This window comes from Amblyomma maculatum, chromosome 2 (genome assembly GCF_055883805.1).
Source record: "Amblyomma maculatum isolate TAMU_Amacu chromosome 2, ASM5588380v1, whole genome shotgun sequence".
NCBI lineage: Eukaryota > Metazoa > Arthropoda > Arachnida > Ixodida > Ixodidae > Amblyomma > Amblyomma maculatum.
The window spans coordinates 144,209,537-144,235,739 of NC_139345.1; the positions used below are offsets into that span (position 1 = coordinate 144,209,537).

General features: G+C 49.7%; 1 protein-coding gene across 1 annotated transcript in view; it reads right to left on the reverse strand.

Annotated features, from left to right (window-relative positions):
* Positions 1-26,203, reverse strand: part of LOC146200112 (uncharacterized) — a 479,695-nt gene that overhangs the window by 150,682 nt on the left and 302,810 nt on the right. Inside the window, exons 10-12 of the mRNA XM_084592273.1 lie at positions 4,211-4,424; positions 2,928-3,179; positions 1,124-1,250 (exon numbers count right to left, since the gene is read on the reverse strand). Of these exons, the coding sequence (XP_084448399.1) occupies positions 1,124-1,250; positions 2,928-3,179; positions 4,211-4,424 (593 nt within the window). The remainder of the gene's footprint in view (positions 1-1,123; positions 1,251-2,927; positions 3,180-4,210; positions 4,425-26,203) is intronic.

Below are 26,203 nucleotides of genomic sequence, written 5' to 3' on the forward strand. Positions count from 1 at the left end.
CCAACCTTTTCTCCGCCGTCTGCCGACTATGCGGCAAGCCGGCCGATTTCCTTCATGTGCTACTCACTTGTTCCACATACCTACATCCTCCCTCCCCAGAGGTGTCACTCGCTTACTTGGGAACAACTCATGTCTAGCTTATCGCTACAAGATCAGCGACTCACGATCACCAGTGCAACTAAAAGGCTGGCCCTCCAGGGGCTGGAACATCATTTGCAAGAAAAGACCCGTTGCGCAGCCCCCCCCCCCCCCCCCCCCCCCAATCCTGAATTTTTTTATGGCCAATAAAGTTTACACCACCACCTACCGCCAATAACATCACACAGGACAGTACAACGCCTAATTCGGACTGCATGCGCTATTGTCACGTCAGGTCCAATCTTTTGGTTTACAGCTCGGTGTAAAGAAGACCACAACCATTTACGACTGCAGAATCGCTTTTTTTTCCTCTCTCTCTCTCTATGCAAGTGCTCGACGCGGCACAATAGCGCACGTATTTCTAATCCGGCGCCTTAGCCCTTCCCTTAGGCCATCAACAAATGTGCCGTTTCTAACCATCTTGCCGCGCGCGTCTGATGAGCTCAGTTTATTCACTGCGCGGGACCTCTAATTTCTTCATGCTTCAAGGCTTTAGGGAATTAGGCTCCATTTGTTTCAACAACTAACGCGTTATTACCGTGTCCACGGTTGAGAACTCCCCATTGACAACCACGCAACGCTGCTAAAATGTAATATTTATTACTTCATTAAGAGTTCTTTAACCAAATCCTGCTGCCGCGGCTAAGTTTGTTCCATAAAGAATTTTTCTGTAGTTACAACTCTCCATCTTTAGGAACTTCTGAAAGTTTCCACTGGTATTAAATCCGCAAATGGCGCAGAAAATGATTAGGACTCGCTACATTCACCTCCGTCAACACATTCAGAAGACGAGAAAAGCAAGTTTTTCGGAATGGGCTCGAGCGGAGCGGGCGAAGCAGGGTGGGATTAATAGGAAAGCAACGGCAAGGGCCCCTGTCTACCGTTGTATGCGGCTATAGGCTAGTGACAAAACCTGCCGCTTTTTTCTCAGTTCATCGGAATGCGATGCGAAGTCACAAGCTGATTCGCGCAGCGCGCCTCTCACCTCTGTGTATCGGTTGATGCGCAGTTCAGGCTTGCCGCAGGGTACCCGCAATGCGAACAGGTTCGTCTCGAACTTGGCCCGACTGAAGGCGTTGTAGGCGACAACACTGACCCAGTACTCTCCAGTTCTGCAGGTACAACACAAAAAGACGGTACGCGCAGGATTAAGAATGAAAATTAAAATAGTCTGTATGCCAATATTGGACCAATTATTTGTGCTGACTGGGCAACTGCCAGAAGCCAGTGCGCCAGATGGACCGAACAAACACTGGCGAAATAAGGGAGTGGGAATCTTAGAACAGCGCACTAAACGAATGACAGTGAGTAACATAGCACCTTTGCTGCACAGAGCAGCAGGCTGCGAATACTGACGCAAGCTCCAACAAGGCTACAGTCTCATTACTGCTGTAGTGATCCAGGTAGAACGAGGAAGAAGATGAATAACACGGTATGAAGGAGCACTGAGCAAGGATAGAGCGGGCCTTAATTCGCAGGTCGAAACGTTGGCTTGGCCTGCGAACGGCTTACCCCCTCTACCCTTGTTCAGTGCTCCTTCATACTACAGTGGTGGTGGCATGCTCACTGTGGTGTTACATATCAAGCAGCAACTGGCTGGACAGAAACTCGTGACCGACGATTTCAGGCAGAATAATGGCGCGTCCGATTCCACCAGTACCTTTCAAGTGAATTCAACTCGACGTTACTGATCACAGAGCAGCCACGCGAAGATGTGACAACAAAGCCCCCCCCCCCCAAAGCCCCCCCCCCCCCCCCCCCCCCCCCCATACACGGTTACTCCACAGTGAACCTCCTCATAGTAACCAATTGGCCACAAAACAAAAATTCACCAGTCTCTCATCACTATACCTCTTCACTTTTGGAAAAGAAGTGATAGCAAAAAGTTCTTACCGCAACCTAACCATCGCACATGAAAGGTCATCTGTATCACATGATAAAGCTTGTTCAGCCGCCTTTCTGGCTTGACTCCATATCGCACATCATCACATAAGCTCGTTCAAATGGTAACATTGGCAGATTATCATATGGTCACAGATATTGTACCGGCCTACATTACCTAGTGGGCCTTCAATCCTGCTAGTGCGGTCACCAAAACTATCTATACCGGATTTCCCAAATGCCTACCGTGGATCACTCGCCGCGGTGATTAAGACGCTTGGGTAAAGATCTGGAGTACCCGGGTTAGAACCCCACGACGGCGGCCAAGTTTCGGTTTGGTTTGGTTCGTGGGGTTTAACGTCCCAAAGCGACTCAGGCTATGAGAGACGCCGTAGTGGAGGCCTCCGGAAATTTCGACCACCTGGGGTTCTTTAACGTGCACTGACATCGCACAGCACACGGGCACCTTGCTTTTCGCCTCCATCGAAAAGCGGCCGCCGAGGCCGGGATGCGGCCAAGTTTCGATGGAGGAGAAACCCAAAGGCGCACGTGGGCTGTGCGATGTCAGTGGGCGTTAAATACCTTCAGGTGGTCGAAAGTATTCCACAGCCCTCCACTATGGCAACTCTTCTTACATTCGCACCTTGCTCCCTTCCCTTACAGCTCAGTTCAGGTGTCCATAGAGAAGTGTAGACTACTACTGCGCCTCCCCTTTCTATTAACCAGAGATATTAATTTATATTTTCCTAGCATGGATCAGGACTGGAAAGCAGTAAAGGAAAAAAAGTTTTCAGGCACTACACATCACGACTTTGACGAGGAAGCAAATGGGGCCCATAAAGTCTGGAAATACAATCTTCGTAACGGTCTGTAGGGCCCCTGAATAATGATCCATCCAGACTTCGCACCTGTTGTAAGTATGGCCCACTTCTGGTACACCGCTGACCACTGCCTTGGAGGTGCCGTCTCCGAAGTCCCACACGAAGGTTATGTCGCTTCCGCGTGAATAGACTGCGCTCAGTCGCGTCTGTTGGGCCACTCGGACCGGTCCCTCAGTGCGGATGGCGGTTAAGCCCACAATACGCTCGACCAGCTGCACGGACAGGGCCGGGGAGGACACGGTGCTCACGTGGTTCTGGCACGTAACCCCGATCAAGTACCTGCGAAAGAAAGAAAAAGAAACCGTGATTAATGATTTTCCGCCTTATATAAATGATCGAAGGCCGCAGAACATTGACTCTCCCGGCGGAACTAGTCCACAGTGTTACAGAGTGACATCGTTTTATAGAGTAGTGCAAGACAATTGAGCTCGCTTAATGGCCATGACACGGGGACCAGTGACTCGCGAATTCGTTAACACGAGACGGCTTATGATTAGCCACAGTCAAGCGGCGAAAATGGTGACACTTCTCGATGTTTGCAGCGGGAAATAGTTATTTGAGCGGTGAGGTATGTGCCTTGTCCCGCAAACGATCGATCATTCGTGGATCGCCGTCCAAATCGACTCAAATCATGAGAAACAGATGGAGAGCAAAACCGCGCTATTACCTTGAAATGAGATTGTTGTCACGGACAACACGCCAGCCAACGACACGCAGGGAGGCTCGCCCCACCGGGGTGGTGCTGTGGTAGGACGCCCGACTACTGTGCCGGAGTACCCGGGTTCTAACCCGACCTCGGTGGCTGCGTTTCGATGGAGGCGAAACGGAGTGGCGTCCGTGTGCTGTGCGATGTCAGTGCACGTTAAAAAACCCCAGGTGGTCGAAATTTCCGGAGTCCACCACTACGGCGTCTCTCATAGCCTTAGTCGCTTTGGGACGTTAAACCCCACAAACCAACCAACCAACCAACCAACCAACCAACCAACCAACCAACCAACCAACCAACCAGCAGGCAGGCTCATGAAATCAAACAAGTACGACACTAACGGTCCATTTAACTTATTTATTCCTTACGATGTTATTCCGCTGCTTTCCAATAATGCTCAGATATAGGCGAAATCAGCATCTGGCCTCTGACGACTAGCGTGATCTAAAACCCCGGCCCATCCGGATAGCCTTGGCAAATTAATTAGCTCCTGGACAAAGCTCCGCCTTCTAGGGGCCTTCCTTCAACTTCGGTTGATAATGAATGTCGCTCTCTCTCTTTCTGTTTCTCTTTTGTGATTCGAAGCAACCACGTAGGCACTCACTTTCCGGGCTTTCCTGGCCTGAAGTGCACGGCAGCATCGTGAGAGACGTAGTGCTCCCCCGGCGTCGGCGACAGGGACCAGAGGAAGCGAAGGGTCCTCTCCGTGGCTGGCAGCACAGATGCTTCCAGGAGGAGGCGCCGGTCAGTCGGAAGAGTCAGCTCGGCCGGCGCGCATGTCCTCTCACCGGGGGCCACGATCACACACAGGGACACCTCTGCCAGTGAAAGAAGCAAAGGAGCGCGCGCGCCGTTAGTGTCCGGTCGCCTTGTCGGTAGACCACGGCAGAACCAGGTAGCCGATTCGGGGGCCTGTTTCACGCTTGGCGCAATGCACAAGAGCGCTAGCTGTAGCTAAGAGCCGCCGCTGGGCAATGGGCGTGATAACAGGGTTTCCACAGTGCGGAACCCTTGGCCTCGAGGAAGCATCGAGCACAAGCGATGGCGTTGACGGAAACATGATTATTTGGTCATACAAACCCACGTTTCCGAAAAAAAGAAAAGAAAAACCGCGTGTTGTTTATTATTATTAAACGTGGAGACGTCTGCGAGAAAGAAGTAAACAGCGTCCGCACTACCTACAAGCACTGACCATTTTTGTTTTGGCTAAAGGAAGGTCAGTGATTTTGAGGGGAAAAAATAAAGGACGTCCATAACAATCTAGATGCGGTGCTAAAATTAGATACCGAAAACCAGCATATCTATTCGCAAGCAACAGCTCCTCAAGGGGCTAGCTGGCAATGAATAAGCTAATGGGCTTTACCGCAATGATGTACGTAGTGGTTAGGCGCTCGACTTCTGTGCCTATGGATGCGGGATCGAATCCCGGCCGCGGCTTTTCGATTGAGGCGATAAGCAAGGTGCTCGTATGCTGTGCGATGTCACGTTAAAGAATCCAAGGTGGTCGAATTTGCCGAAGCCCTCCACTACAGCGTCTCTAATAGTCTCAGTCGCTTTGGGATGTTAAACCCCATAAACTGAACCAATAAGCTAACGGGGGTATGTGCTATTTGGTGTCAATGCGCAATGATATACAAACCAGTTGCATCGCCGATCAGGGAAGGAAGATATAGGTATTTGAAAGCCTACATATTCTCTGAAAATTCTCGCATAACGCCTCTCCCTTTCGTCTTCAGAGAAGCAATGCTAAATTATAAGATGCAGTTTCAATGGGCACTAATGCAAGGCAGTTCACCCCAACTACACTGCACATAAGAGCCCAACGAGGCGCGGTGACAAATATCACTGTCGAAGGCGACGTATGCCTCCCCCAATTAACAAAGTTTTATGGCTACGGTTTTATGGTCTGAGTTCAACAAATTCTTTTCATCTGTCTTCACGAAGGAAGATCATTCCAGCGTACCATTTGTCCCCGAATTCGACTGGCCGTATATGGAACCCATTACTATAACAGTTGAAGGCATATCTCTTCTAATCGACAATCTGAACCTTTCTACTTCGTCTGGCGTTGACAATATCAACTCGAAGGTACTGAAGAATTTAAAGCCCATTTGCAGCGAAATATTGTGCCGTATATTCCAGCAATCATTACAGACAGGTCAACTCCCTGCTGAGTGGAAAATGGCAAAAATAATTCCAGTTTTTAAAAGCGGTGATAGAAGTTCTCCTGACAGTTACAGGCCCATTTCGCTCACATGCATATGCTGTAAACTACTCGAGCACATTGTTTCTTCTAACATCCGCCGTCATCTTGAGTCTAATAACTTTTTCTTTCCTAATCAGCACGGCTTTAGAAAAGGTTATTCGTGTGACACTCAGCTGCTCGAGCTAACAACTGATCTTAATTTTAATATGGATAAAAATGAACAAACAGACTGCATATTTCTTGATTTTTCGAAGGCATTTGACCGAGTAGCCCATTGTCGTCTAATCTCCAAATTGTCAGCACTTCGTCTTGATTCCCTCACTTTATCATGGCTTCGAAACTTTCTTTTTCTTCGCGAACAGTTTACCTTCGTTAATAATTACTCCTCGTCATCTTCTTCTGTTACTTCGGGTGTTCCTCAAGGCAGCGTTCTCGGTCCTTTGTTCTTCCTTATTTATATTAATGATCTCCCAACTAATACATCGTCCACTGTCCGTATGTTTGCTGATGATTGTATAATTTACCGAGAAATAAAATCGACTAATGACCATCACCTTCTTCAGCAGGATCTTAATAATATTGCTAGGTGGTGTGAAAACTGGCTCATGACGCTTAACCCCTCCAAATGTAAAATAATGACTTTCAGCCGTAAACGTTCTCAATCCAAGTTCTGTTACTTCTTAAATAATGTGCCTCTGTCTGAGACACCGTCGTACAAGTACCTGGGCATTCTTTTAACACCGAACCTATCCTGGAACGAACATATCACTTCCATCTGTGCTAAAGCATCTCGCTCTCTTGGTTATCTCCGCCGTAACCTTAAAAAAGCGCCCGCTCATGTCCGAAAATTAGCTTACATAACCTATGTACGTTCCCAGCTTGAATTTGCGTCTTCGATATGGTCACCACACCAGAACTATCTGAACATAAAATTAGAATCGATACAAAACAGAGCTGCCAGATTTATTTCCAACAACTATATCCGCCAATCTAGTGTGTCTGAAATGAAAAAAGAACATGTTCTCCCGCCTCTAGAAAATCGCCGCCAAGTTTCGCTTCTGTGCTTGTTACACAAGTATGTGTATACGGATAGGCCTTCGCCGCTGCCACTAAGCAATCCACTGCGCACGTCTAGACGCTTGCACAATCATCTTAGTTTTTCTCGCATCTTTGGCCGTACGAAAGCTTTCAACTCATCTGCACTTCCTCGCGCCATTTCACTCTGGAATGATCTTCCTGATTCAATTGCATCGATAAATAGTCCTGCTTCATTCCGTGAGAAAGTGTTAAGTTTGTATTGCTAGTTCAATTGACCTATGTTATACTATTATCATGTTGCCTTTCTTTCTAAATGTTTTCTCTCATATTTTTATATGCATCTGTATGTACTCTATTCTGTAGCGACCATGTATAATTACGTTGGGAATTCTTTTATGTCTGAAATTATGTAATACCTAGTGTCTGCTCCTTGTTTACAGCCATTAACCTTGATATTGTAACCCCCCTTACACAATGCCCTTCGGGGCCTGTAAGGTTCAATAAATAAATAAATAAAAATAAATACAACTACTTTATCATTGTAATGGTACTGCGTTAGATGTCATATTCAGCAGAAACATTGGCGTCGGAGTCGTCAGCGAAAAAATCACGGGCATACAACAGGTGGTTAAACACGCGGCGGGGCCAGATGTTTCAGCTATAGCTACAGCCCTTGCTGTGGCGTGTGCTGAGTGGTAGGCTTGGTAATAGAACATTGCTTCGCTTTATAGGACCATGTTCGAGAAAAAAAAAAAAATACAGCGGTAGCTAAGTGGTCTGAAGGAACCAGATAAAGGTGCTACTCCATTTCTGACGCCACTGGTTCAAATCCCGCATGCGGCAGGTATTTTTCGCCCTCGGTACCATTCGGACGGATGATTTGAATATATTTCGGATAAATTCGGCGCCTCACGTTTTCTGCCAGGTTCACCATTATGTTCGGTTTCATGTTCGCCGTGCTTTCCGGACTGTTCGATTTGTAAGATTGGGGTTTGTTTAGAGGTACCGGAATTAGATGAGCAGCGGAGAAGACAGTTCGTGGACAGCCAGTAATAGCATATTCACATTATTATTCGTCTTTAGAGACTTAATTTGTAGAAGATAGAAGGTAAAAGTTTGGCAAAATTTAAAATAACTGTAATTGCCTGTCAAAGTGCGCTTTTTATTTCCCTTTTCTTTCTGCTTACCTCATTTCATTAGAGCACCCGCTCTGTAAAGACGCCAGCGACGTGACACCATTCTTGAATTCAGCTAGATAGTTGCATAGGCCGAGGGAAAGAAAATGATTTGTGGGAAATGAAACGCCTCTTCGTCATTTCACGAGGCCCAGAAGATACCGAATACTCTAGGGAGCAAATAACACCGACTCAGAGTCAGCGAAACAGCGTGCGATGCTGAGTTAAGTAAAGCATACACATCATGTAACTAAGCAATATAGGTGTAGTGTGAGAAACGAGAAGAAAGAACACGCAGCTGGGCGGCGTGGCGTGTCAGAAAGGTCTCTCCACGAAAACCTTAACGAGAAAGCATCCTGCGGGCGCTGGAAAGGGATGGACCAGGGCTTATAGGAAATGGAAGGTACAGTATCTGCCGCATTTCTCGGTGGACGCTTGAGCCGCGCCGTAACTTATTGGTTGATTTATAGGAAGGGAAAGGTGCGGTAGCGGTCTGACTTGTTTTCTGTGGACACCTCAACCGCGCCGTAAGGGAAGGGAGGAAGGTGGGAGTTAAAGTGGAAAGAGAGAAAGAGGAGCCGTAGTGGAGGGCTACGGAGTATTTTCGACCCCCTGGGGATCTTTAGCGTGCGCTGACATCGCACAGCACACGGACGCCTCTTCGTTTCGCCTCCATCGAAACGCAGCCGCCGAGGTCGGGTTCGAACCCGGGTACTCCGGCACAGTAGTCGGGCGTCTTACCACTGCACCACCCCGGCGGGGCGCGCCGTAACGGAACGGAGGAAGATGGGAATGAAAGAGGAGAGAAACGGTTGCCGTAGTGAGGGTCGCGAAATAATTTCGACCAACCGGAGATCACCGATCCGTAATGCGTCGGTCGCCACGGTCGGGCTCGAACCCGGTTACTTCGATTCAGTAGCAGGCAAACGTTCTCAAAACACGCTTTCCGCAGTCAGCGCCCGCACCACGGGCACGAAAGCCGACATAGCCTAGACCCGTACCAAACAAAAAAAAAGGGGGGGGGGGGCTTTTTTTTTTTTTTTTTTTTTTTTTTTTTTTTTTTTTTTTGTCTTGCATGCCGTTCCTTTCGCAACTCACGCTCCGCCTACCCCGGAGCGGACCCGACACCCTCCTCGTCTCAGGAGGGGACCGGTTGACGACTACGCGCTTGTATCGAACGCGCGGTGCAGTGCGCCACTTGCTCCGCGATTGACGCCCGCACGCCCAACCGCGGTGCCTTCATCGCAGCCCCTGCGGCGTTTTCAACCGCGGCAAGCAAGGATGCTATGAGAGCAGGAGAGCATGAAGTACGACGGGCGAACAAATGGGCACGGAAGGAAACGGAGAGCGGAACAGAGGGAACGAAGCGATGCCCGCCTTGTAATTCAAGCGGGACCCCCGACAGGGCGCTGACAGGAAATTACTCCCTGCCGCACACATTCGCGCTTCGGACCACATGTGCGAATAAAGTTCCCCGCCATCACACTCCTCTCTTCCTTCCTCTTCCACTCGCTCGTGCTCCGGTGCACTGCCCCGAAAAAGTGCGCAGGCGCCACCCCGGGCACTGTCCGCTGCGCTCGAAGAATGCGGATGATGTGCAGCACGAGGGTTCAGTTTTCATGAAACCGCGCTAATGCCTTAGCTTCTCCTTCTGCTATGTGCGTTAGTTTGGTTCACGGCATGCCTCTGATGGCAACCACATAGGCTCAGTATATACAGACGTGGTACAGACAGAATTTCCGCGAGAAGCATCGGACGTGTCGGAACTGCGCCTCGAAATGGCGCCCTTAAACGACAGGTATTGGCCTCTAATATATGCATGCTCTGCATGCTAGCGAAGTGTCACGACACCGCATACAGAGCCGCATGATATGCGCTAGGAATAAATGCGCCATTAATGAAAGCGGCGATATGCAGCTTGCCCTCTTCTTTGCGATGTGAGCTTTTCGTAAATGATGTATATGTGCGCATCCACTTCCACATACTGAATTCACTCGCTTCGCTGCGGCTATCTGTCGCGTGCATCTCTTTGGCATGACGACGTTGTTACTGTACGTCGGATGCGAAGGAAGTATCAGGATACGACGATGTCGCTCCATTTGCTATTCGCTTCAGCTCCGTTACTTTACACTATCGTGTTTATTCACACCGTTTAGCTTTGGAAACATAGCCACGTCATCAGTGCCGTACAGTCCCTACAACACAGAGCCAGCGCTACCTGTACCCCAAAGACGTTAGGGCGACAGAACGGTATGGGTTTGGCTACGAATTCGGGATGCATTTCCAACTCATTTGGAATATCAAGTCAATGTTCCTGTGTACATTATCAGTCCGTGTGCTATAGTGTACGATCATTTGCTGCCCTTGAATACAGACTTCTCTCTTCAAAGGTGAGATGAATTCCCGAATTCGAGACTGTTCCGGGGAACCCAAGAAAAAAAAAAGAAAGGGGGGGGGGGGGGGGGTATGTAGTTCGACGCGAAAAAAAAGAAAAGCGCCGTGCACATCACACAACGTGGAATTATTGCGCCCGGACGCGAACAATGGAAGAGCGGTATGACTTCGAGGCAACACTTGGACTGATGAAGAATGGCACCACGATTGCGTCGGCCCGCGGCGGTGGCTGTTCGATAATTAAACGACGGCGATTAATAGGGACCGGCGTTATCGAATCTCATTCCGAGTTCATGCGGCAGAGAAGACCTGCGCAAGGACCCTGCAGCGGGCGAGGAATAATGGAAACGCTTATTAGAACAGCGCGCAATACACAAGAGGCACCGCGCCGTTCCGTAGCCCTACGCGTTACCGGACAGAGCATTACATCGCGGCTTCGCCTCCATCTGCGTCTCGTTGGAACTCATTAGTTGCTGCGTTGGGGGGATGGCATCGATCGTTTGCCGTGGGGCAACGCAGTCGAATCGGGCGCGTAAACTGTGCGGCTACGGGCGACTCACTTGTACGCATCCATGCGCCCGTAACGCAGCAGCGACTCTGCGGCCGCCGTAATGGAGGCGCTGCCCGCTGACGCGTGCAAGAGCGCGTTCGACGCGTTCGACGCTCCCGGCACGAGGGAATGAAGCGCGCTTTCTGCAGCACCGCGCTCTCCTCCACGACGGTGGTGGTTGACGCTATAGAAACTACAGAAGAAAAACTCTGCAGCTTACATATATAAACAAAAACATGTAGTGAAATGTTCGTGAGCAAGCGGTCACAATGTGTTGTGCCGGGATCGAACAATTTGTAGTTGCCTGGCATTTACTGAACAAACCCTCAGCACCTAACGCGCGGCTGTCCGCCGCCCACGTGAGCATCACCACTGACGACACTGCCGCACCAGGAAGCGTGAAGCAGAAAACAGCATCACGTGACTTCTATGCCCAGTGCCGGCCACACGCGCACCTTTGTAGCCCTTGTTACATGACAGTATGCAACGAGGAAAATCAATAAAAGATAAAATATGACCCCGTTCTCTTTCAATTCCAGTAGCCTGCGCATTTTGCGAGTTGTCATGCTTTTGTTGCTTACATAAAGCACATGAAGCGAAAAAAAAAAAACAAAAACAAACGATTGTGTGAGCTCGAAGATGAAACAGAAGCACGAAAGGGCAATTGGTTGACAAGCTGATCTTCAGGAGCCTCGAAATTGCCGCGAGGTAAGCACAAAGGGCCGCCAAGAAAAGCTAAGCCTACAGAAAAAAAAAAACAAGCATAACAAAAGAAACACTCTTCGTGACAGCACACATCAGCGTCTTTCGGCGAGAGCGAGAAAGTCGAGATGGCCTGGTTCATGGATCTTGTCCAGCTGATCTCTCTCAGGATTGTTTCGTCACCGCCGGATTCTTAGCCAACCAGCCATCCGTCCGGTGAGCATTAGTCATTTTCCTTTTTAGGTTGACCATAGCCGCCGCATTCATATCTTGCAAACAGGCAATATGAGAACGCGTCTTCTCGATGGTCCTTATTTCCCCACATCCAGGCTAGCAAAGGCGGAAAGGCTCCACAAACAAGTAAAGCCGCAACCTCGGGGCGGGCTGGGCATTGCGCCAGGTACGTTTCGTAACTTAATAGCCGTTTGCCAATTTGTCAGCAATTTTCATTTTGCTTCGCCGTTTGCTCAACGGCGACCACCTCGTCTGCATGCTCGAAGGCTGAGGCACATGGAAGATGCATAACGGTGGACGAGCGTTTAGACGAGCGATGCAAAGACAGACGCGCGCGCAAGCGCGCATAACCAAAATAAAACAAAAATATCGTATGCAGCGATAAGCTACATGTAAAGACAAGCAAGCAGAGTACACGATGAGGAGAGGTTAGAAGGGAGAAGGCTAATCTAAAATGGAAATTAATGCTTGATCGCGCGCGATAATTTGGAGTCGTGATCTGGGCAACGTTCCCAGCTTGAAGCCAGCCGAGCTGACACGCCCGGGAAGCGAATCCAGCGGACCTTACGGCGGGAACAAAGTAATAAACTAGAGGAGAGCGCTGCAGATGCAGCAATGCTGTCAGGAAAAAAAATGAGGGAGGAGCGGAAGAGAGTGGGAGTCGAGGCTTTCGGAGGAAAATAAAAATAAAAAGTGCAAAAGTGGGATTGACAGGCCCGGAGCGAGCGCGCCCGAAATAGACGGCGCGAGCTGATCAGGCTGCAGAAGACAGCAAGCGAAGTTAATGAGCTCCCGGAACAAGGGTTCAGTCTTTTGTCGCCATCCTCCAGTCGGTTTTTCCTTCCTTCGTACTCGGGCTGGACTTGCAGAGCGCCTTTGATAAAGTGAGGCACTCGGCTATCCTGGCCCAAGTATCCAGGCTAAATATGGGCAGGAGGACATACCAGTACATCAAAGACTTCCTGACGGAACGGACCACCAAAATCTGTGCGGGAGACCTGCAGCTCGAAGAGAAGAAGCTGGGCAGCGTCGGAACTCCGCAGGGGTCGGTAATCTCCCCGCTACTCTTCAACCTCGTGATGATCGGGGTGGCCACCCGGCTAGAAAGAGTAGCGGGAGTCCGGCACACCATCTACGCCGACGACGTTACGCTATGGGTACCGGGAGGAAGCGACGGACACATCGAGACAACGCTGCAAGAAGCGGTCAACGCCATCGAGGAGCAGCTGGACGGGTCTGGACTCGTTTGCTCTCCGGCCAAGTCAGAACTGCTGGTGATTCCCCCGAAAGGATCGGGCAGGAAAAGAAAGAATATGGAAGTCAAGTACGAGCGTCCCAAGATCACGGTCAAGACGGCGGGAGGACAAGTAATACCGGAGGTCGAGAAGATTCGAGTACTCGGGTTGCTCATCCAGCGAAACCGAGCCAACGGTGAAACGGTCAACAAGCTCGCGGGCAAAGCGGCTGCGGCAATGAGACTCATCAAGAGGGTGTCCAACAGAAAAGCGGGGATGAAGGAGGAGAGCCTGACTAGGCTCGTTCAATCCTTCGCAGTTAGCCACATAACGTACGTGGCCGCCTTCCACAACTGGAGGCCGAGTGAACGTAACAAGATAGACGCCACCATACGCAAGGCGTATAAGGCGGCACTCGGTCTCCTCGGGGGCACGAGCACCGAAAAATTCATGGCGCTGGGAGTCCACAACACGCTGGACGAAATAGCCGAAGCACAGAGAACGGCGCAACTCGAGCGTCTCTCTGAAACGAGAACCGGAAGACAGATACTGCGGGACCTTGGTCTCGAACCGAGAGAAGGCAAGCAGCAGAAAGACGTACCTATACCAGATAGCATCAACAGAAAGCTCAGGGTCTTCCCGATCCCGAAGAATGTGAACCCCGAGCACAACAGGGAGCGGAGGTTGGCGAGGGCCAGGGCTCTCGTAGACCTCCACGCCAGAGAACAAGGCGCCGCCTACGTGGACGCGGCGGAGTATCGAGGGAACACCGACGCATACGCGGCGGTGGTTGTCGAGGCATCGACGGGTGCAACGAAGACCGCGGTGAGCGTCCGGACTCGAGAAGCGCACCGGGCGGAGGAGGTGGCCATCGCCTTGGCCGTTTCCGACCCCGGATGCACTACAGTGTTGTGTGACTCTAGAACGGCAGTGAAGAACTACGCCAAGGGTAGGGTATGTAGTGAGGCCGCGCACATACTGCGCAAGGCCGAAGACATCGGACACAAAAGTCCTGTGGTGATCAAGTGGTTTCCGGCCCACATGGGCAGTGGCGTGTCGGAACGCGGAAACGTGAACCACAACGAGACGGCCAACTCGGCCGCGCGAGGACTAACCAACCGCGCGGCTGCAAGCACGGCCGACTCGGAGTCTTGGTCGCGGCGCAGTGCCAAGGACAAGATGACCACCTTCAACGAAATAGTGAAATGGTACAGACTGAACACACAGACTATGCCGCCACCTCACCCGGGGCTTACCCGGAAGGAGGCAGTGTTATACAGACAGTTACAGACGGGGTCCCTGCTCACCCCGGTGCTAGCTAAGCACATGTGTCCGAGTGTGCACGCGAGCGACATGTGTAGACTGTGCGCGAAGGAGAGAGCCACCGCGGCTCACATCCTTTGGGACTGTAGCGAAAATCCGCGCGAAGCCAGCGAGAAGACGACGATCCCGCCGCAGCTAGAGGCTGCAACGAGGAGCTTTGATCAAGAGACACAACTCAAGGCCGTCCAGCAGGTCTCGGCAGCTCTAGAGAGGCAGCGACCGAGCGAAACCGAGGAGAGGGGGGGGGGGGGGGGGGGCAGCACCCCCAAGAAGGGGGCGGCGGCCCTCTCGAACCCGCGGAAGTAGCGAGGGACGTAACAAGACCTCAAGGAGCACAACGCACGAGACTGACGTAGTGGCCGCGTCGCGGTAAAAGCTTGTCCTCCCTGCTTGGAGGGAGCCTAACCGATTCTGCAGGCATTTTAAATAAAAGTTGTTCTCTCTCTCTCTCTCTCTCTCTCTCGTTTAATATGCAACCTATTTCGTTGTATTCTTGTCGGACCTCACTTTTTTCTTTTTACTAGCTGCAATGTCTTTAAATAGTCCATGTAAACGACATTTGCGCAAAGAGCGAGAGAGAGAGAGAATGATAGCAGCCTACACCGTAAATAACGACTGACAGTTTGCATATCTAAACTAGATGTTATTACCTCCGCCACGCCCTATTGTAAGTAGTATTGGGGAGTCGCTTATCGTAATAAGAGAAAAAAGTTTGCTGTGGTTTAGCTTTAGTTAAACCCGGTAGGTTGCGTAAGCAAAGCCGACGTAGCTTCTCTTTCTGTTCTTTCCTCTTCTTCTTCTTCTGCGGCGCGGCGTGGCTACCAACCGGGTTTACCCGACAGCTTGAAGAGGGGCCCCATCTGCGCTCGCTCTAAAGGTCAAACGTGGCTACCGGTCGGGTTTACGCGACGGGCTGAAACCTGTCGTCGTATTGTTTTTGCGATAATAATCTAAGGGCTGCTCAGCGTTCAAGAAGGTTGTCCTGCGAGGAACATGTTTTGCTTTCTCGTGGGCTTTGAATCCAAACCTGTCAGACCAACCCATATTCAAGAGCTCGAACTACCGTCGACAGCTCTTTTCTGGCGCCGATCCATTCATTGCCATTCACTTAAAAATGTTGTCAACACGAATTTTTGGTGATAGCGTCAGGAGCTTCAATTGACTGCAGGTGAGATACTTAAGCCCAGATCCTTTTATTACTACCAGTTGCGAAACGTCCCATAAAGTAAGGAGGAAGATGAGGAACAAATAGTTATTTAGGGTAGTTGGAACAAACTTCCCACGGGGCCCATGTATCAAAAAATGGCGGTCCAAGTTAGTAAAAATGTTTATGGATACTGCGGCACCCGTGGTCATTAAAGGATGCTTGCAAATTGCGAATTTTGAGATCGGTGAAAAATTAACAACCACTTGGCAGCGAAACCAGTTGAAATGATGCACCAGTAAAAATGTTTAGGAGTAATACGACTAGTCCATGTTTGAAGCGGAGTTTCTCAACAAGTATGTCTAAAGAGCCAGACCATTTCAGAGCGAACAATAAACGGAGTGAGTCGGGCTGTCCCGCAACTGGCATTATCCTATGAAATGTAGTGCTGCATAAAGATGCATTCTGCATAGCTGATAGCCGCGCGTTTTCTATAGTGGCAGTAAATATCCCCGAAAGTAGATCACCTGAACCGTATATCCATGGCTCGTGCTAGGACGCTTGCCACGGCCATTCTCCAGCAGCCACGTGAACATTTGAAACTCCAGCCGTTCCAAACATGAAGATATGAGAGAATGGCCGAAACAATTTTACCATATAAATGTTTTCAAAAGCTGCAAATAATACATGAAGCTGTGATACGTGCTGCTTACGCTGGACACACGGCCGGACAGATCAACTATAGTAGGCGAACCATGGGTCGTCACTGACCGTAGAGTACGTGCATAAAAGGCATAAAGAACTCTTTAAAACGTTCGCAAATAACGTCCGAAAAGAAACATTCGAGCTTGCTCTAGGCTCCCACCACATACAACAGTTTTAGTGTAGTCGGATCCAATGATGAAATGAAACGCCTGTTTTAGACGCATGGCTGTGATATGATCCAAGAGAACAGGTAAAGCCTTCCGTTAAAAAGAGAACCGCTTTTCGCAGCACCAGTGATAAATCCACACAAGTCCATCACCGAGTGCAGCAGCAAAACCTGCACGATCGAGAAGCACCGAGTGCACCAAGTGCTATCGTTAAGCCACGTGGACAATATCTCTGGAAAGCGGCGATATCAGGATGCGGAAAGGTTACGTGAAAGGAATTATGGCATGAGGAGTTATACCAAGGTTATCAAAGCGAGCTTCACTTAAAAATGAAATCTGTGAAATACGAGAAGTGCTACAAACCTCCCTAATCTCGGGCACACTATAATACAACCAACCCTCGCGCCATGCGCCACCGCAGCAAGCCGCCCAAGGCCCGCAAATCCACTCGAAGAGAAACATGAACCCATGAACCCGAAGTGAACGCCATCCCTAATCTGCGTCGCAGCGCCCTACGTGACCGCACAGTCCTCAGAGGCAACTCATCTCAATCATCAATACGCCCTTTGAAAAATATATCCCGAGGAGGGAGGCAACTAGCTGGTTTGGCTTCGTTCCGTTTATGGGGTTTAACGTCCCAAAGCAACACGTACAGGCTATTCGGAATGCCGCGCACAACGATAACAGGCAATGTGTATATGTAGTCGCCGCTACAGTTCCCCAGCGAAGGTTCTATGCCCAAGGCATTGCGCAGCACATGAAATTGCCCAAAGGCTCCCTCGTCCTCAAATTCCGCTCTCACCAGCACGCGTAAAATTCTGTTCCACTGTGCAATCAGCAGGCAATAGGCAGGCACACAGTAAGTGCCACAGCACATCCTTTTTGTTTTTTTTTCTAAATAAAGCACATGAAAGAACCAGTATGACAACGAAGGAAGTGCTAATCAATAAACGGGCGCGAGTCTCAACCCGGTCTTAAACGGCACGTGTGCTCGATTTTGATGAATGCGCACTGCACTTAGGAAGTTTGAACTCGCGCGAGAATCGCCAATGCCAAGTATGATAACAGATCGGCCTTCAGTGAGCTCCGATGGTAAGTGACGGTGTTTCCTTCGGAGTAAACATAAGGCCAAACCAGAGGATAAGTGTTATGATAAAACTTATGCTGCGCAAGTTGGCGCGAAACTCATCCCCAATTTTTGGTGGAGGGTAAGCGCGTAGTATTGATTGCCTGAAGACACAGGGCCACGAGTGAGGTTTGCTTTAAATGGCTAGACGTTCACGGTATATGAAAAAAAAAAAAAAGCCCTCTTTAGCTGAAAACGCGCTGGCGCTCCATCTAAAGGCGCAGGAGTAACGGTAGAAGAGCGAGTTTCCTCGACTCATAAATGTCTATCAAGCTCTAGCGGTGAAATTGGGCCGGAAGAGCGCACGCAGCCGGCTTCTCTAATTACGACGCATGGTTCAGACCCTAGCCACAGTCTACACTTTTCTTTTTCATTTCTTTTTTCTTTTGCGAGTATGAGGAACTACATGGGAAGCGGGGGCTTACATTTAGTACCGCCAAAAGTGAAGATACACGAAAAAGAAGGACACACAGTGACAGTTCATGCATGCAAGGCCTTCCAAACTGAACATGAATCAGCATAAAACAGAGACTGCACAAAACGGGCGGAACCTTATTACGGCCTGTCCATTTCTGCTCGCCGCGGGCGGCCGAAAAACGGTATATTCACGCGCGCCTCACGGACGCACGGAAGGCATGGTTCCGCCTCTGCACTGGCCGCCGCTCATTTGCGATCATCCGGGCCGCTGGCGCTCCATTAGAGAGGAGACCAGCGAGCGCGCACGGCCGGATTTATGACGAGGCCATTTTTCTGGAGGCTGGGAAGAAAGAGAAGCCGGGAAACCACGACGCCGGTTTGGGCTCATCGCCGCTGTTGGCTCGCGGTCACTGATATGGATATATGCCTGTTATGCACACGGTCGCCAGCGGTGCTCGCACTTGCTGGTGCGGAGACACACGCGTGGGGAGAGGACTTCGCGAGGGAACGACGTTTCTTTTTACGACTAGCTTCTTCGGAGTCCCTATAATAGGAGGGAAATGAAGATATACGTCGAAGCTGCAGCGCGTTCCCAGTCCCCCCGCACCTCATTCGGCTCCAGTGTCGACGCTCAACCCGCTTTCCTTGGGACAGCTGGCGGTCGTAAGAAGCGACGTGGCGACGCGTGCTGCAGCGCCCGCCGGCTTTCTTCGTGCCGGACCTGCCTCGTAAATAACCGCGCGTTCTCCACGCGCTACCGCAGTCCGGTGGCACCGTTACGCTAAGCTGCGCGCAACTGCCGTTACGTAACTCCAGAAGACCATGCCTTTGTGGGCAAGCGAACGCATCTGGGCATCGACAGTGGAGAAATATGCGCGGCTATGTTTTGCGCCCAGTGCACGAAAGCCAAAGAGGACAAGAGCGTTGAAACGATTAGGTTCCAGCAGCACGTGGTCATCGATCTTCCTCGCTCGCATCCAGCAACCACGGAAATCTGCCGACTACGGCCCTTGCGCGCAACTATAGGTATACGGCATCCGCCTAACACTGTAAGACCTCTATCGGCAATTAACGACCAAAATTAATGAGCAAATTTATTGAAAAGAAAAGACCTGAAAGCCTATAAAATTAAAGAAAAACGATAAAAACAAAAAACAAAACAAAGTGCGATCTAAAAGCGCCTCTCTGGAGGGTCACTAGGATCAGCTAACGTGAACCCTATACTCTTCCGCTATTTAACAGTCTGTGTTTTCAATACAGGTTTTACAATTGACATCTACTCGAAACCTGTCCCCTTTAAGGATGAGTTTACGCATCAATGCAGGATTTTCAAATTTGCCTGTGGCGCCTGCCAAGATGAATAAAATAAAGAAGATATGACTAAAAGGCCGCATCTTGCGGTGCGGATATGCAGTTCAAGACGATATCGTTCCTCACAGGGGCTCTTTGTTTCGGCAAGCTGCGATCTCTTCCCAATTTCAATGACGGCTATCTGAAGCACTTCGAGGCAAGCATAGCTCCTCTGCGATCAAAATTCAGCTCCACTTAACGACAGCGTACCGCTCAGTTCGGCAGAGATAGACACGATCTTTCTCACCGTACCCATGACACTGCGCTCTACGTCGATACTCAGGTACGTTTGATTTCCTACCCAAATGGACGCGACGGCGTACAAATAAACAACCAAGGAGTAAATACTCCATGTGCGCTGAACGATATAGCAACGGATACAGCCAGCACAAAAGCGATGAAGCTACTTCCCTTTTTGAGGCCTGCCGCGTAAACTTCAGATAAACATTTGCGACTACCAGTTAAGGTCTATAGTCAAATTGAGATTCGAAAGATTCGAAAGAATATAACTAGCGGCGCCACATGCAGGTCCGTTGTTGGCTGGCTCCCTGTTACGATGGTATCTGTTACATATTTTTCACTTGCCTCTTTTCGGTGGCTAGGCAACGACTGTTGCGCGGCCAACTTTACGGATGCCATCGAGTATTGCATGATCCGCGAGATATTCGTGAGATGCAGTTGGCAAGGTCTTCGCCTTAGAAATGGTGTTCATTGAAGAAATTGCCGCTTAACGCAATTTTGTTGTTGTTTACAGGCAGAAAACGTGAACTGAAAGACGAGAGAGAAAAAAAAAAGACATATTTGAATCATAATTTTCACGGCGACAGAAAAAAAAAATAATAATAAAAAACAAAAACGAAGTATAGCAGAAAATATTTGTCAATTTACACAAATTTTTCATCAGTTGTAAATAGAAAAAAACTGTGAAATGAAAGAAAAACTAAAATCAGAAAACATAGCAGAACAGTAAATGTCCTACCAAAAAATTTCTGTATTTTTCAACAAAATTTGTTAGTGTATCGCAGGCTGCTTTCTCGCTAGCTCACTCGCTCACCCTCTCTCTCTCTCTCTCTCTTTCACACACACACACACACACACACACACACACACACACACACACACACACACACACACACACACACACACACACACACACACACACACACACACACACACACACACACACACACACACACACACACACACACACACACACACACACACACACACACACACACACACACACACACACACACACACACACACACACACACACACACACACACACACACACACACACACGCGCCGGGTGGAAGTACACATAATGATAATGTGGGATCTTACAACTTACTGTATGTTTGTGAGTATGGGGGATAGCGGCGACAAAATTTAAAAGGCTAGTGATTAAGCGAGGAGCAGTGTGGGTGCGGGAACGAGGATCCGCAAACCAGGCAGCACACGCCATTGGAACGATATTGGCCCAATATTGGTATCGCTGTAGTAACGTACCGGTCCTACCTTGGGCCGGACATTACCAACGCTGTCCCATTATTGGGACTGCGTTGCTGCCCTATAAAGGGGAGCAATTAACGCTTTCGCGTCATGCGTTTAAAGACGAAGCTTAAAGTCCACCAGTTTTTTGTTGTTGCTGTTTTAAAAGAAAACCTAGGGTAGCCGCCTCAAACATGAACATAAACCACGGCGTAATGTTCAGTGTCTGCGAAACGCTCGATTTTCAGAGGATACGACTGGGCAAAGTCCAAAGTTGCGCCCGATTTCCCAATATGATCATTTATTTATTATTATTTTTTTACAAAAACAAAGCGAGGCACAGAGAAAAGCGACGTCCCGAAAGGAGGAACAGCTATTGTACATCGAGCTGAGTCTGACCGCGGAACATCACAGCCAGACACCCCACAGCCATGGCGCGGAGCGCGGTTTAGAGGGCAGAGAAAACTCCGGCCCCGAACTAAAGTTCAATCCGAAGACGTAAAAATGGTCGGCGATCATAAAGGCGATGCGCTTGCCGAAAGGTGCTAACGACTTCGGCAGACGTACGTGCGCGCCGGCGCCGGTAGTTCGTACGATTCACATCGACTAGGCGCGAAGGGCAGCAGCGAGCTGACATGGTGGGAATCCGAGGCGACCGAGAGAGAAGAGCCGCAGAGAGATAAGAGCACCGTCACCCGCGCACGCCATTTGCAAATGATTTCTGAGTTTCGAAGCCGCTCATTTCGCGACGACGATTAAGAAAGCTGCCCCACCTCATCCACAGATACCCGAGCTGGCTAGGGGGGCGATTTGCGAAAATTATGTTCTCCCTTTTACGGCCATCCGCGCGACTCGCCCGAAAGTTTTCTGAAGAAATGCAGAAACGAAAAAAAAAAAAAAAAAAAGAAAACGTAGTGACGTCAGGGAAGCAGACGAATATCAAATGGAAATACTAGGCTTCGTCCACGGCCATGGCAAATAAACGAGCAGTGAAATCCGCTGATGCTGACCTCTACTGTATGTCAGAACATTATATTCGCAAAAATCCCCCCCTCCCCCTCTAAAACAATTTAGAACAATTCTTCTGAGGGTCTTGCATTTCTTTCCCAGTTCGAAGAACAGTAAATAGAACACTCACTAGCGCTGCAAAGCAGCGTTGCGGAGGCACGCTGCCTGCACCCTAGCCTTTTCAGCGCAGCGTTCAGCGCATGCGCACTATGACCCCGCTTTTCCCCTATGGCACTAATCGATAAGCGCCAATCTAGTCTAAACCATGCAGTTAGAGCCGAAATGCGGTATAGTGGTGGTTATTCCATGTGACAGATTACGTTGCATCATGACGTCTGAACAGCCGCCTCGTACAACGTTTCTTTTATAAGTGGCGGTTGCGAAGATAAAAAAAAAAAAAAAAAGCGCCGGATTCTTCCTTAATTCGAGTTACAAGAGAACCCCGGTGAGAGCCCAGACAGTACACGCTTTGCAGCAGTATTCAAGTGAAGTCACGGGCGCCATTTTGTTTGTGATGCAGAGCACAGCTGCAACAATGCAAGCCAGCGCCGATGGTGGTAACGCGACCAGATATGCCTGCAGCCTTTCGCCATGTTATATGCATCACAAAATGGCGGCCGCTGTGACGTAGGTGCATACCAGCTATAAGAAGTCGCACTGCAAGAACTGCTCCATGACTATGCAAAATCCATCCTTGCCCTGGACGATAACTGAACTATCCTGCTAAACGCACCTCGTCGACTACCCTAGGTCGTTCCAAAATATAATATCGAACACTGCGCGATCTACTTTAGTTGGTATTACGTCAGCATCATGAATGCACGTTCCAAGCTCGCCACTATGCTGGTAACGTCGTGTGGTGGCAAACACCCGCTGAGGTCAGAGACATCGTACGAATCTTCCGAAGTGTTCCTGACCTGACCGTAACCCCCGCCTTATACCTGTGGCATATATTGTGAGAGTAATTTGCAGCGCAATTCAACCACCCCGTTCTTACCATACGAAGCGACAAACAATCCAGTAAGAAATCTAGTTAATCGTTACCACTCCAGCAAGCCATATAACCCTAATTGAAGCTTTAGAAAGCTCAACCTGGTGCTTCAGAATGTTGATTACAATCACTGTGAACAGAGGTTCAATGAAACGTCGGCTGCTATCAAGAGTAACGGATGCCTGAAACAGAATAGCCGCTGAGACACTAGTGAGATAGAATTGAGTAGGGCGTCCTGTCGTGGTGTGGCGCAAGGCGCGGCGGCGTTCATTGACCGCAAGTGTTGAAATTGGGCTGATTGGTCGTGGTTGCGACAGGGATGTATAGGTTGCAGCCAATGGTTTTGGCAAGCAGAGGGCGCGCCATGTTTTTGCATGCTTGTACAGCGCATAGATCATCATGTTAGAGATAAAGGACGCAAATAAAGAAAAAACAAATGGATTCAGAACGTGAGCATCGCAATCACAAAATGAACGCTGACTCATTACACACGCCGCGCTCCACGCACGCATATATACATGCGGAAGAAAATGAAGAGGGGCGGAAGCCAATCCGGCCAGAAAACGCGTCCGTGCCTCATCGTAGTTTCTAGACAACAGCAAGAAACGGCGCAAAAAGAAAAAAAAAAGGGGGAGGGGGGGGGGGGGGGGGGAAGCGAAGAACAGCAACGGAACGAGGCGCGAAAGCTCCGGGTGAAACAACAACCCTTCGCTTCCGCCATCAAGTGTAGCGCCTCCTGTCGAGTGTCGGGGGCGCAGCGAGCCCCGATAAGAGACACGACAACAGTCCAAAGCCCGGCGAAACACGAGCGCCCTACCGAGTTGGGGAAGAGAGGAGAAAGATGGGTACGGGAAGATCCGAACAAGGGAAGGGGGAGAGCCGACAGCGCCACGAGAAAGACAAAAGCAGCCAGGGAGGCTCACCACCCGGTTGCACACACAAACGCGTGACAAGACGGCGCCGGCGGGAGTGTCCGCTTCGCGTTATTGTGCTACATATATATACTTCAAAGCCACTTTGATTCTGCGCCGCGCTCTTCTCTCCGGCATCAGAAGATACAAGTCGCGCGTGCTATAGTCGGTTTGGTTTTTGTTGTCCCCGCTCGGCCAGCGCTCCTTTTTCCTTTTCTTCCTTCCATTCCTGTCCTGTTGTTCCTCTCCAATTTTCTTGTTCTCAGACAAGGAAAGAGAATCGGGAGAGCGTTGGGCGGAAGCAGGAAAAAAAAGAGGAGAGGGACCTTCCATTGGCTCGACACCGAAACGCGTGCGGGGAAAAATGAAAGTGAGTCGACGAAGAAGACGCAATGCTGAGCGGGAGAGAGACTGATGAGGTAAGGGAGAAGGGGGGGGGGGGGGGGGTAACTCAGCCACATGACCTGCGAAAGCGAGTGTATAGTGACGGGTGCGAACGATGAGGGGGAAAGAAGAGAGGCGAAAGACAATGCCGTCCTGAAAGCAAAGTTGCGCGTCGGATTGGGACCGCGCGGCTGCCGAAATGCAAATAGGCTCAGACACGCGGGGTAAACCCGATCACGCTTCGGGGATCGGCAGTCGCTGTCGCACATCGGACGTTGCGCAAACATGCGGCGAGAGAAAACGGACATGCCGGAAAGAAAAGAAAAAAAAAAGCGCACAAAGAGAGTTGAAGCTCAAAGGCAATAAGGAGAAAAAAAGAACGATCGCCGCAGACCTACGTAGCTGTTCTGAGAGTTGGAAAGTGCCTGTTATACTTTTTTTTTATTTTGTCCTTTTTTTAGGATGCGCCAGAGGCTGTTGTGACAACGCTGAGATTCCCGCGGGCCTGGAAACTGCAGCTTCGCGCGAGTGCACGGAGTGTCACTCGAGTTGCGCATGTCGGCTTTCAGTAAAATAACACTATAGGCGTAGGATATGACGCAACAACTTTTCCTATCCATCGAGCGCCCGTCTGTCAATGATTTTGCGGAGGCTACAAACATAAAAAAATAGAAGCTTCAAATAAAATGGCGTGAATATCGTGGAAACCAGCATATGCAAGCCAGTTTACTTCCTTTATCGGCAAATGGATTCCCGGAATGTGACCTCGACATATTCGAAGTCGGAGAAGCACAGAAAGCTGAGCATATTTACTGGAACGGCAGAAAAGTCAGGCGGAAAAATGAATACCAAGAGGCGTGAATTTCATTTCCCATACTGAAAATGTTTACACCCTTACTCTCTTCCTGCATGATTTGCCAATCTAGGCCGGAAAAGGTAAATAGAAGAAAGATGTTCATGATGGGTAACGATGTGGCCAGAAGAGGTATGAAATTATATACTATGGCCATGAAATAATTATAGGATATAATACAGTATAGAGTATATGATTATGATATACTATAATTATGAAATTATACATTCGAGTCCCGTGTCGCTAAATAACTTAGATGGGTTAAACGCTGCTGAGCCGAATGTGGGGCGAAATCTTTGGCTACGGGAACAAAACTAGCGTTCCGTTGAGCGCATCAAAGTTCACCGGCGTTCTAGCCAGAATCCACTTTCATGCCCTGCGCATGCGATGAAGGCAGACGCTTTCCTGCTCTACTCGGTCAGCTCTCAGCGGCGGCGGGCGCATGCGCACTGCGGAACCTACCCTTTTGTCCGCGCCGGCGCGCGCATCTGCTGGGGTGCAACACCCGTGGAACGGCGCACCAGGTTGCCATGGTGACGGCGCATGCGCAGTAAAGGCCTCTGCCCGGCTCCGCGAAATGCGCTTATACTAGCCTAGTGTAGATTTCGCTTCAAAATGAAAAAACGCTTGCACTGCCTCGAGAACTTTCCAACTATGCGGCCAAGCACCTATACTCCATTTCATACATCAGGTGCAACGCAGCGAAAGCCATGCAAGTAGTCCGCAAGAAAAGAAAAATGGAGGCGTATCACTAGACGCTCGTTTTGTGGCCGAGTGGTTCCTGCGGAAACGGGCTCTATTCCGAGCATACACGTTTCCAGTAACTTGTTTCACGTGCCTAGACATCTTCACAGTGCGGATCTTATAGAAAAAATGTGCACCGAAGAACCATTTTCTCAAAAAGAGATGCGCAGCGCGGAGGGCACTGCCAGCGCCATCTAGTGGCACAGCTGGCAAGGTTGCGGGGCAGCGAAAACGCGACACGAACGAAAACGATATAAAAACAAACAAATTCACCGAATCCGATCCTTTCTCCCTAAAAAAGGTGCTCTTTATGAAGTTGATGGCAAATGTAAGATGTATTAAGCTTGCAGACAAAATAACTCTTACTTGCTCTCGTCAAGAGTAGGCACAATTTTTCATCTCGGATGCGGAGAGCGCAAGCAAGAGCTGTAGCTTTGGCAGTGTTGCAC